General features: G+C 55.5%; 1 protein-coding gene across 1 annotated transcript; it reads right to left on the bottom strand.

Moving 5' to 3' along the window:
* Positions 1–835: 835 nt before the first annotated feature.
* Positions 836–2578, bottom strand: SOCS1 (suppressor of cytokine signaling 1). Its single transcript, XM_057529591.1, has 2 exons — positions 2481–2578; positions 836–1904 (listed from the first exon to the last, which is right to left on the bottom strand). The coding sequence occupies exon 2, from the start codon at positions 1852–1854 to the stop codon at positions 1207–1209; it is 648 nt and encodes a 215-aa protein (XP_057385574.1). The 5' UTR covers positions 1855–1904; positions 2481–2578; the 3' UTR covers positions 836–1206.
* Positions 2579–12875: the final 10297 nt, after the last annotated feature.

The following is a 12875-nucleotide window of genomic DNA, read 5'->3' as shown; positions in this document are numbered from 1 at the left end:
CAAGCCCATTTTAGAGGTAGTCGCTGAGGCCCCGAGAGGTAAAGGGAATTGCCCAAAGCTGCCAACAGGGCCCTTCTGACACCACAGACCACAGAGCATCTTTCTGGCTCCAAGTTGTGTGTTCACCAAAAAGTACACAAGACAGAACAGGGCGGGAAGAAGGAAGTTCAGACCCAACCCTGTATCCCCATCCCATATAAAAGATGCCTTCCTATATGCTGAGTTTCAGAATGTGCCATGCCTCCTTCCAAAAACTCAACAAGCCCCCACCCCCACCCTCTTCCTGGAAAAAGTTGTGGTCATAGAATGAAAGAAGTTTCCTCTCTGTCATCCATTCAAACAGATTTCTGGGAGGACAGCCAAAAAAGGCCCCAGTACTTTCTCTGACATAAGAATGGCCACAAAAAAAAAAAAAAAAAAAAAAAGAATGGCCACAGGCAAATTTACCCCACCTCAGTTTTCTCTTCTGTAAAATGGGGATAAGAGCCTTGCTTCATAGGGTTGTCTTTATAGATTAAGTAAATTTAAGCATGTAAAGCACAGAACAGGGCCTGGCACACATTAAGTGCTCAAACATGAGCTGCCATTTTACACATAATACCAAACCTAGACCAGCGGCTCGTCTACCCCTGAGAGCTGAGGGTGGAGCCATGCAGGGTTCCCAGCCACAGAACACGGGCCATACACCATCTTCGGCCACACGGGTCAGTCTTAGGAACCTGGACCCACTCAGAACCATGGAAAACCTTTGCCCAAAGCACACGCTCTAGAAACCTTTTTTCTTAAAAAAAAAAAACTTTCATAATAAAGTTTATTACCTAAACTGGTGGTAAAAAATATAAAATAGGATTCTGCACAGCAGAAAAATAAAGCCAGAGACCCTCCCCCAACCCCTGGTTTGTGCAAAGATACTGGGTATATGTAAACATGAAGAGGTAGGAGGTACGAGTTCAGGTCCTGGCCCCAGATACAATTAAGTTAAGCTGCTACGACAACCAGGGGGACCCAGAGGGAGCACCGGGAGGGGGCACCCCCCAAGAGGTGGGGAGGGGTCTGCGGCCTTGTCTCCAACCCAGGGCAGAAGGCGCCTCGCCCCCTACACCCTCTCCCTCCAACCCAGGCGGAGAGGGCACCCACGTGGTTCCAGGGAAATAATAATAATAGAAAATAATAAGGCGCCCCAGTTAATGCTGCGTGCGCGGCCGGTCAGATCTGGAAGGGGAAGGAGCTCAAGTAGTCCCGGAGGACGGGGTTGAGGGGGATGCGCGCCAGGTTCTCGCGGCCCACGGTGGCCACAATGCGCTGGCGGCACAGCTCCTGAAGCGGCCGCACACGGCGCTGGCGCAGCGGGGCCCCCAGCATGCGGGGCGGCGCCGCCACGTAGTGCTCCAGCAGCTCGAAGAGGCAGTCGAAGCTCTCGCGGCTGCCGTCCAGGTGGAAGCGGCCGGCCTGGAAGTGCACGCGGATGCTCGTGGGGCCCGAGGCCATCTTCACGCTGAGGGCGAAAAAGCAGTTCCGCTGGCGGCTGTCGCGCACCAGAAAGGTGCCCACGGGCTCGGCGCGCAGCCGCTCGTGCGCCCCGTGCACGCTCAGGGGTCCCCAGTAGAAGCCGCAGGCGTCCAGGAGCGCGCTGGCCCGGGTGATGCGCCGGTACTCGGCGTGCGAGCGGAACGTGCGGAAGTGCGTGTCGCCCGGGGTCGGAGCCGGGGCAGCCGGGCAGGGCCGCGGGCGCGCCGGGGCAGCGGGCGAGGAGGAGGAAGAAGAGGAGGAGGAGGAGGAAGGCTCTGGCCGCCGTCGGGGCTCTGCTGCCGTGGAGATTGCATTGTCGGCTGCCACCTGGTTGTGTGCTACCATCCTACACGCGGGGCCGGCCGGAGGGGTGGGCCATAGCGTCCGGGGGTGCGCTGATGAGGGAGACAGGCTGTGAGCAGGGAGTCTGGGTGGGGCTGGGCAGGTGAGGGCCCGCGAGGCAACTTGGGAGGGGTGGGGCCCTGGGGTGAGCCGCTCCTAAAGGGCCGAGGGCTCAAGACCAAGTCCGCGCGGCCCTTTGAGCCTCAGTGGGCTCATCTAGAAAATGGGCTTCCCCGCTCGCGGAGCACTTCAAGGCGGGTGGGAGCTCGGTGGAGCGGAGTGCAGCCCCCGAGTCGCTCCGAGTTTGGGTACAAGAAGGGGGCGTGGAGAGGTGCCGGGGAGAAGCCTGCCCCGATTCCGGCCAACCGGCCCTCGGCTCACCGCCCCGCGACCGCCGCCTCCTGGCCAGGCCGGGAATTGGCGCCTTGTCCGGGCGAATTGGGGAAAGGCAGGAGAAAAGCTGCGCTGCGGGAACCCCACGCGCGGGGTCGGCCAGGGTGGGGCCAGAGGGGGCCAGGAGCGTGGCGGCCGCGACCCCACCACGCAGCCCCCGAGGCCGCCCAGACACCCGGCTGTCCTGTGCTTTCCTCCCCTCTCCCTCCCGCTTCCTAGCCCACTGCCCCGCTCACCTGGCGGCGGGGCGCGGGGCGCCGCAAGCGGGGCGGCTAGGGTCTCCGGGGCTGCTCTCGCGCATGCTCCAGGGCCAGGAGCCGTGCAGGTGCCACGGCCGCAGCTCTGTCTGCTGCGCGCCCGCCCCTGCACCAGTCTTTTAAACTGGCTTGGGGGCGTGGTCGGCCGAAGGCTCCTCCCCCTACAGACCCCACCCCTTACAGGCCCGCCCTTCCGCGCCACTTTCGGTTTCTTTTTCTGCGCGCCGCGGAGGCCAGGCCGGCTCGACCTTTTCCACGAATCAGGGAGCCCTACCCGGGGAAGCCCCCCGCCCTGACCTAGCCTCGCATCTGTCCTAGGACCCCCCCCCCCCGTCAAGGTCTCTAGCACCACCTCTCAACCTCCTGGGCACTTCTCAGACGCCCCCTTCGGAACTGGCGGCCCTACTTTGCCCCCACGTACCTTCGGTCGCAGATTTCTGCAGGCAAGCCCTTTAGGATACTCTGGACTAACCGTGACACACCCCTCTTCCCCTCCAGGTGTCTCAGCACCCATCTCTGGTAGAGCTGTGTCCTCTACTCCGGAGCCAGACACCTCCACCCGACCCTGGGGTCCCACCTCGGACCCCTCGGGACTGCTCCCTCCACTGCCCTGCCCACGTAGTCTCGGAGCCTCTGGATGGCCGCCTCCGCACCCTTCCCTGCCTGTCGCTGTCCCTGGTCTTGGCGTGGGCTTCCCAGGAAGCGGCGGCCTGACCACAGGCTTCGGAGGAACCCTTTGGCGGTGCGGGAGGGGTGCCTCGGCTGCGAGCCCAGTTCCTCGGAAACCGGTTGAGGCCTGGCAAGGTACCGACGGCCTTGGCCAGCCCTCTCTACTGCACGACAGCTGGAGAAACTGAGGCCCAGTGGTTGGCAGAGGGGGAGCTCCAAACGAGGCACGCCCTCCTCGCTTTTATTTTGGGGAGAGGAAGGCGCATCTGGACACCCCTAAATGCACTTGGGAGCCCAGTGAAAAGATAGTTCGTTTTCAGATGTGATAATTCCAAAAACCTACTTTGAGTTTTCCTGGTCAGCCCCTCCTCTCCCCCGACTTCTACTTTACAGATTCCCCCGCACTGCTCCCATCTGCCCCTCCCCACACTCACACCTCCGCCTTGGAATGATGGGGTACCAGCTACGATTTGTACATTTGTGTGTGATGCTCTCTGTCGTGGAAAGGCACGGAGTAGGTGCCTGGCTGGTACATGTATTTTTGAATGAAAGAAAGAACAAATGAGCTTGGGGGCTGGTGGGTAGCCTGTCTCACAGTCTGGGAGGGGTCCCGGGGAAGACGCCAGGCTTGGCAGGGACTGGCCTCACGCTGGCACACACTGCCCTCTACCGGCAGCTCTCAGGCTGCAGCCCAGCTAGCTCCTCTGCTCGGAGCCCTGGCTGGAGCCAGGTCCTCCTGCCCGCCTTCCTGGCGATTTCCTTCCCTGGCCCTAGGTAGATCCCAGGACCCCCGTGTTTCAAAGGGGTGGCCCAGAACCAGCCTTGCTTAGGACCCCATTGTCTGCGTTAATTCGTGTTGGCAACAGCTGGTGTTGGTCATTGATGTGGTTGTCTTGGGGTGTGTGTGTGTGTGTGTGTGTGTGTGTGTGTTAGAGAGAGAGCGCTCATGCACTTGTGTGCAAGGGAGTGAGAAGATGCAGAGCCATACATGTGTCAGTGGTCAGGTGCTGTGGTCATTCTGGAGCACCTGCGGGGGGCTGCCCTGTGGTAGGTGACAATATAAAGTATTGGACTTTGGACCCAATCTATCTGGTTTCCAACTCCAATTTTGCAACTCTCTGTTCTTGTGACCTTGAACATGCAGTTAACTTCCTTGCCTGGTTTCTTCATCTATGAAGGAGGTAATAACATCTCCCTCCTAGCGTGGGGATTAAATGAGTGATTATGGGTCAAATGCTTAGACCAGTCCCTGGTGTATAATAAGCGTTCAGTAGGTGTTTGCTGTTGCTGCTATTGTTTATCAGCGGCTGTCAGTGGCTGTGACAGCAAAATGGAGCCTGCAGACACGTGGCTTCATTTCAGAAGTTCTAGCCCAAGGAAAGCAGGCCATAGAAGGCATGGGTGGAGTAGGAGGTAAACCAGGCCCCTGGGTGCTGGCAGTGGGGAGGCATAGGACCTCCTTCTCACTTGAGCTGGAGGCGGGTGGTCAAGGCTCAGAGAAGGCAGCCAGGCTGGGCTGGCTCCTGCATGACTTGTCTTCCTGCCAGCATGTCTCCTCGGCAGGCCTCTGGGCAGAGGGAGATTTATAAATAGCTGATGGCCCATATGCCCCCCCACCCCCCATTGACAGACCGGATGGCCACTTGGGAGAGCAACCTCTTTTTCCCGGGCACCGGGGTCTCCTCCTCTCGGCCCCCTACTTGCTGCCACATGCCCACCCATCGCCCTGGAGCCCCCTCCATTTCATTTACTGATACCTGTGGTGTACTGGCCTAAACTGACTGAGTGATAAATGCTTTACAGTCCTTAGACCATTGGATTGACACAACAATCCAATCTGCCCATTTTACAGATAGGGAAACTGAGGGGGGGGGAGTCACTTGCCCAGGGGCACACAACTCAGAAGGGGCAGGGCGGAGCTTCATACCCAGGGTGTCAGACCCCAAAGCTTTAGCGCTTGTCTACTGTGCTGTAAACTCCCTCTCCACCTTCTCCCCCCACACCCACACCCTAACCAGATTCCTGGTGATCTCGAATCCCAGTCTGTCTTCTGGAAAAACAGTAGATGCCAAAGAAATCAGATTCATTTGCAACCTGAGCCTGCTTGGGGAGGAGTGAGGACCGTTCTGCCGACTTTCCTCTTTATAAGCTTGTGGAGGCCCCGGGTCTTGCCAGCCAAGCCTCTGTCTCCCACTTTGTGGCTTTGGGCTGTTCTGAGTCTTGGTTTCCTTGCCTGTACAGTGGGCCTCATCCTCTACCCTGAGCAGATCCTGGTTGTGCAAGCCATAGTGAGGCAGGCACAAGTTGCCAAGCACACATGGGCTCTCCTCACCACCAATAGTGACAGTTACTACAGCTTTGGTTTCATTTTCTGAAGTCCTGAGTTCAAAACGAAACCGAATCCAGATACAAAAGGGAAAAAGAAATACACTGATTGACAAGCATTTGTGTCCTGGGCTGTTCTCCCTGGAGGACCGGCAGTAGAGTCGCAGGAAGCTCAGGGCTCCACAGCTATGGAGACCATAGGCAAGCAACTTGCCCTCTCTGGGCCTCATTTGCCCCAGCTGCAAAATGAGCTTTGGAGGTTTTGTGCCTCACAGAGCAGCATGGAAGCAAAGCCCAAAGCAAAGGGCCAGGTACAGAGAAAGTGCTTAGCACAAGTGACTTCTTGTCACAGGGCAGTTGTGTCAGCCCTATGTCCACAGCTTGCTGGGTCACAGCCAGACCTCTTGGCTGGTTCTCCTCCCCCCACCCCCACCCTCAGCAGCCCTGGCTGCCCCAGAAGTGAGGGGCTTAGCCAGCAGCTGGGGGGAGTCAAGATCTTGGCCCTTGGGGCTCAGTTTTTCAGTTTCTCTTTCTAGCTTTGGCAAAGTCCTGCTGGGAAAAGCAGCCCCTGGTCAGGTCGTGTAATCTTGAAACTGCCCTCTGCCCCGGCGCTCATCAGCCTTTCTTTACAGCCATGATTCCCATGGGAGTCTGTGCCTCTGGGGAGCCTCAAGCTGTGGGGCTTAGAGCAGGGGTCCCCAACCCCTGGGCCACGGACGGCCTGTTAGGAACCAGGCTGCACAGCAGGAGGTGGGCGGTGGGCAAGCGAGCGAAGCTTCGAAGCTTCGTCACTTCATCTGCGGCTCCCCATTGCTCGCATTACTGCCTGATCCATCACCACCCCCACCCCCGTCTGTGGAAAAATTGTCTTCCATGAAACCGGTCCCTGGTGCCAAAAAGGTTGGGGACCGCTGGCTTAGAGCATGGATTCTGGTTTCAATCTGTCACTTAATGAACACATGGCCTGGGGCCAGCTTCTTAGCTTCTCTGTGGCTCGATTTCCTCATCTGCAAGGTAGGGGTAATGACATTTATTTCACTCTTTCAGTATTTATTCAGTAGGTATTTATTGAGTGCCTACTCTCTGCCAGGCACTGGGAACTCAGGGGTCTTCAAGCAGACATAGGGGAGACAGTGAATTCACATGAGTATTTCAGATCATGGTAAGTGCTATGGGAAAATAAAGAGGGAAAAAGGGAACAACAAGGTGTTTGTGGAGTGGGGGCAGGCGTGAGATAAGGCAGTCAGGGAAAGCCTCTTGGAGGCTGGAGTTGAGGCCTTTCTAAAAGTGGGGTGATGAGGATTCCAGGTAGTGAGAACAGCCAGTGCAAAGGCCCTGTGGTGGGAGTGATTGGCATAGTTGAGGATCAGAAAGGAGACGTGTAGTTGGTGTAGAGAGCCAGAGGGTGAGTGCAGGGGTGAGTTATAGAGGTTGACAGGGGTCCAGTTGATGGGGCAGGGCTTTGTTGGAACGTGGGAGGGGTTTGGATTTCACCCTGACTGCAGGAGACATTCCTTCAGGCCCAGGAGACACTACAGGATTGGGTGTGGAAAAAACCCTCTGGCTGCTGAAATTCTGGACAGCTGGGGTATTAGCCACAGAGACCTACAGTGGGGGCCTTGGGACACACCTCACAACTGTCCCTGACCTCCCACTCCCTGGATGTTACCACACTAGCCCCCAAAATTGGTACAAAGACAGTCCTAAGGGAAAGCCAGGACATTCATGCTTTGTAGTAGAAAACACTGCTTGAGGAGTCCAAGACGTGAGTTCTGGGGTCACCCCTCCCTCCCTGGAAGAGGAGTCACCATTTGCTGAGCCTGCTGTGGGCCAGGTGGCAGTGTCTTGGTATGTTGTCTTATTTACTCTCCCCCATGGTTCTGTGAGGTGGAAATTATGTCGCCATTTACCAGATGAGAAAAGGGGAGCTGATGGAACTTGGTGAAAGTGTTTTGGAGAGACCTGGGGCTTGGCCTCTGTGCAGAGAGGTTGCTGCATTACATGGGGTAGAACCTAGTCCTGGCTGGTCCGGACGGCAGGAAAGGTGTTGTGTTTCCATGGAGGGGAGGGGACGCTCGAGCCCAAGGAGAAAGCTCTCGTCCGGCAGAGGAGGAGTGATGGCCTGAGCTGGTGGCTGGTCTTCCAAGGTCCTGGGGAGACTTGGTGGGAACATTCCAGCAGGCCTATTATTCCCATGTAACAGGTGAAAAAGGAGAGATTAGGTCAGAGATTACGTGAAGTATCCAGTATTAACCAGCTTTCAGAAAGCAGTTGCTGGTACTGTGTTAATAACTCAGAAAAAGGAGGGGCGGGAAAGAGGATTTCTGAGAGCCCTGGTTGTGGCGCACCAGGTCCTGGTCCCAGCTCCCCACCCCACCACCACCCTCCCTCCCACCCTCCCTGTGGCTTCAGGCAAGTTCCCTTAATGCAGTGGCCGATAGAGCTGTCAGAAAGCCCAAGCCTGGCAGGCCCAGTGCCTTTTCATCAGTAAATCTCCCAGGATCTTGCTCGGAGCCTATTTTGGGGCATTATTCTAATAGGCCGATCTGGTTCCCACCCTACCCCATCCCATAAGTGGCAAAGTAGGTGTCAGCAGCTGATGACAAGAACAATGGTGGTTACCTTTGGCAGTTGACACAGAGGGGAAACAAGAATTTGCAGAAGCTGGGCAACTAGACACGAGGGCTGACCGTCACAGGCTGGGGACACTGGGGGCGGGGGCAGGAGGGCTCCTCAGCTCTGCGGCCGCCACACCGTTGGAGGGGCTGATCGCGCCCCAGTTCTTTCGCTTAAGGCCTGTTGCTTCAGGGCACACTGACCAGCAGGAGACTTGATGGTGGCCCGCGCCGGCTGCGTGGGAAGCCCGGTGCCTGCTGGCTGGAGAAGAGAGAGGCCCCTGGCCAAGCCGGCAGGGATGAGCAGCCTCTGGGAGGAGGCGACCCTTGACCCGAATTTTAAAGAGCGAGTGAGACTCAGCCCAGGGAGGAGAAGGGAGAGGACTCCTGGCAGAGCAGGGTGTCAGCAAGGGCCTGGAGGCCAAAATTAGAGGACCTGAGTGGCAGGTGGCAGGAGACGAGGCTCAAGGAAGCAGGAGAGGCCCTGGTGCCACCCTGATGGTTTATAGGCAGAGGCTTGGCTGGGGGAAGGCAGTGGGTGGCTAGCCTTGGCCTCTCCCTGCCCTGGGGTGGTGAGTCCCACTGAGGAGAGCCTTCTGGGTCACCTCGCCTGGACCAGTTTGCAGATGCAGAGTTTACATTCAGCATTCCTGTGCTATCTCTTTTCAGAGTCAACAGAGCTTTGCTGAGGCTTATTAGATACTTCACTGATGCTCATGCCTTTTCTCCCTGATTTTCATTTCCTAGTAGAAAATAAAGTATTTCCCCTCCCCAGACATATCCCCAGGCACCAGCTTAGTCTATGTCCTTCCAGATCTTTTTCTAAGCACTTACATACCTGCATTTTCCCCCATAGAAGTACAGTGTTGCTTTGTGTAGAATTTTCCCCCTCCATCAATGGTATATCTTTCTCCATCTAGCCCTTTTCACCTGATAGCATGTCCTGGCAATCTGAGTAGATAGCATAGAGATCAACCCCATTCTTTTAAAACCTACACGATAGTCCTCAGTGAACCTGCGTGTTCATTTAGCCATCCTGTGGGTTGTTTGCAGTTTTTTGCTCTTGCAAGCCATGTGGCCCTGGCACACATGAGAGAAATGCTTTGCACACTGTAAATGTTCATAGACACTGCCCCGTTCGCCTGCCAACATGTGCGTGCACATTTGACCCCTTGGCAACTGCATTCAACTGTATCTGCTTCGCTGGGTTCTCCCAGTACTTGTTATTATCAAAACTTTTCTGGTTTTGCCCATTCACTGGGTTCAAAAGTGGCATCTCACTGTTGCTTTTTTTTTTTTTTTAATAAATTTATTTATTTGTTTATTTTTGGCTGCGTTGGGCCTTCGTTACTGCGTGCGGGCTTTCTCTAGTTGTGGCGAGCGGGGGCTACTCTTTGTTGTGGTGCGTGGGCTTCTCATTGCAGTGGCTTCTCTTGTTGTGGAGCACAGGCTCTAGGCACATGGGCTTCAGTAGTTGTGACACGCGGGCTCAGTAGTTGTGGTGCCAGGGCTTAGTTGCTCCACGGCATGTGGGATCTTCCCGGACCAGGGCTCGAACCCATGTCGCCTGCACTGGCAGGCGGATTCTTAACCACTGCGCCACCAGGGAAGCCCCTCACTGTTGCTTTAATGCCTGCACATTCTTTCATTTATTCAGCACATATTTGCTGAGCTCCTAATATGTGCTAAGTACAGGGGATGCAGCGATCAAGAACAGCATGGCGCCTTGGACCTCTTGACAAAGCCTGAGGTGCAAATAAGGCTCAGAGAGGTTAAGAGACAGCCCCAGGGTCACCCAGCGAGGGAATAGGGGAGCTGAATCTACAGAGTTTGAGGTCTTTTTCCTCCTGAATCATACCTCAAATGGGCATCTCAACGCAGGCTCTGTACCCTCTTCCCTGGCTGCTCCCCCCGCCACCCCCAGGACTGTTGGGTCCGCTTAACGGTGCCCGGGCAGCTGAGCGAGCAGTCCCACCACAGGCGGTGCTGTGTCTATTTCTCAGACCTCACTTCACCCCAACATCCCAACACGGGGTGGTGGTGGGGGGAATGCGCAGGACCTCTAGGTGGCTGAATTTAGCATCTGTTTCTCTCTGTTTCCTGAATTTGGGTTTTCAGCAGGCCTGCCCCCAAACTACTACCGCCCCACCCCAAACCAAGCAAGTGAAAGAATGAATCTGTGGTTTGATTTTTGTCCTCTTGTCATCGTGTGTCTGACTGCGGGAGGGTAGCTGTGTGCCCGCATGTGCTTGCTTGTGTGTGTTTCGGTGTGTGGGAGGGGAGGCAGGTGGGAGCCTGCGTGCATGTATGGGGGTGTGTGTATCTGGGAGTCCGCACGTGAACCTCGGGCTCTGCGTCTGAGTGGGTTTGAATGGCAATTTCTTTGTATATGTGACTGGATGTCTGTGTATTTGTACCACTTTTTTCTGAGTGTTGGTTTCAGGGAAATGTGGGGTTAAGATGGGGCCATAAACCACACACGTGACCCAGTCTGTCTGCTTCCCAGCTCACTTCCTCTATTGCGGAGTTGATGTCTCTACAGTAAGCTCCTGCCTTCAGTGATTGTATCATGAAAGGACACTGTCCAGGGAATAGGGAAGTCCTTTGGTGAGTGGGGCTCAAAGTCCCTGACCTTATCCTCTGACTCTCTGTCTCCACCTCCTCCCTTAAAACTGCTCTCTAGAAGCACTTCCCAAACTCTTTAGCACTGAGGTGTCAATGACTATCATGACATTTTGTGGCCTTTTGTTTTTAAACAGGGAACCAGGAGGTTTGGGGGGAAGGAAGCATGAATCTCGGATCTCAGACCTGCCCTCCAAGAGGAAGGCCTCCTGTGCCGCCCTTGGTCCAGGCCCTGCTCCGTCCCTCCTGGCCATGACCTCCCACAGCTCTTCCCCTTGTCCCCTACCATTCAGTCTCCACCCAGCAAAGACACTAGACCCTGTCTCTCGCCTGATTAAGACCCTCCCGTGACTTATCACACCAAATAAAATGTCCAAGCTCCCCACGGCCCTGCAAATCCTGCGTGGCCTGGCCCCCACCTGGTGCTGCCACCCCCTGGCAGCCACCTGCACATCTGTGCCAGCCACGCCAGTCTTTGGAACACCTCAAGCTCTTTCCTTCCTTGGGGCTTTGCACATGCTGTTCCCTTGGCCTGGAATGTGCTCCCCTCCTCCTGGGCCCTCCAGGCCCAGGTCTCCTCCACTGGGCCTTCCTTGACCTCTGTCCCCACCCCTGCTGCACCAGAGTTGCTCTGCGTTACGTCCAGACCTTGCTCCTTTGATACTGCTTATTGTGACCGGCAAATCTTGTGCTTACACGTTTGTGTTCTTTCTGTGGACAGGGCCTTGTGTGTCCTCTGTTTTCCCAGAACCTAGCCCAGCCCCTGAAAACACTTGGTCCCTTAGTAAAGTTTGTTGAAACAAGTGAGGCTCAGAGGTTGATCACTAGCCCAAGGCCACGCAGCAGGGAAACAGGATGAGCCAGGATTCAAACTCAGGATGCTCTGGACTGCAAAACGCACGTACCTAACCCCTCTTCCTGCCTCTCTCCTGCCACGGTCCTGGGCTGCCTACTGCATGTGGGTCACATGAACAGTGTGTGGGCCCGTGGGCATCCCGCGTGTGAGTGTGTGTGTGTGTGCACCTGTGTGCACGAACATGGGAGCATATAGGACAAAGGAGGGCTCTGCCCAAGCAGAGTGTTGCCCATCTACTCCAAAGTCTTCTTGATGTCTCCACCTCCCATTCATTTGTGCCCCTGTGTGAGGATTTGTTCCTTATACTTTCATGAGGTCCCATCACAAGGCATGTCTCTCCTCCCTACCCAGCCTCTTCCCTGCTTTGTGCTTCCAAACCAGGCCCCCAAACACGTGACACGTTTAATGAAATCAAAATGTCGACTCAAGGATAAGTCATCCAGTGTACAAGCTTTAATCAGGGTTGCATAGAAATCACTGTAGTAACATGTTCCTGCAAAAAGTTTGACTTCTTCCTTCTAGCATTCCACGCATGATGGCGTTTCTCATCTGGGTGAAACTGACACAGAAGCAAAGCCATGGGGTGCTATCTTAGTTGTACTTTCATCCTAAGGGGTAGGAATGGGAAAGGGGGCCTTTAATAGCTGAGTGCTTCCTAAAGTCACTTAACCGTCTCCTTTGGGTTTTGGATGCTCATGTGTATTTGAATATGGGGCATGGATAGAACTGAGACAATCATTAAGGTCCTTTTGACTTGAAAAGCCATCCATTTATCCCATCCATTTATCATACATCCATGAATGAACTGGATGGGTGAATGACTGGATGACTTACTGGGTAGATGACAAGAATAACCACATGGACTGACGATGGTCCTGGGGCCTGCCTGGCAAGCCCACCTCCCCAGCAAGATTTAAAGCCAGGAGATTCAGAGTCAGGTTCAAAGCCCACTTTGTTCTGATGTCCAATCTCGGGTAGTTCGTTTTGGTTTTCAAGGCCTGGTTTCCTTATCTGACAAAGGAATGTCATCCCTTCCTTCCTGGTATTCTTGTGAGCCTGAGATGCCTGTCAAGCCACAGGAGGCCCTTGAAAACTGTTTTCCTCCCTCGATTCCTGCCTGCCGACTCAGCTCCCTTCCCTGCTAATGAGGGCCCTGCATCCCTGCTCAGACCTCCTGTGGAAGAAAGCCCACCTGTGTGTGCACACGGGGCCCGGTGGGAGCTCCCTAGTCTCGGGTGTTCTCTCCACAGCCACCCACCCCTCCACACGCCTTGGCCGAAGCCCTTG

The sequence above is a fragment of the Balaenoptera acutorostrata genome, chromosome 15 (assembly GCF_949987535.1).
Source record: "Balaenoptera acutorostrata chromosome 15, mBalAcu1.1, whole genome shotgun sequence".
Taxonomy (NCBI): Eukaryota; Metazoa; Chordata; class Mammalia; order Artiodactyla; family Balaenopteridae; genus Balaenoptera; species Balaenoptera acutorostrata.
Note: the sequence above shows the minus strand (reverse complement) of the source record. Positions and strands in the feature narration are given on the sequence as shown.

Excerpts from the sequence above, each read along its gene's own strand:
- SOCS1 (XM_057529591.1), bottom strand. The coding sequence starts at position 1,854 with ATGGTAGCACACAACCAGGTGGCAGCCGACAATGCAATCTCCACGGCA.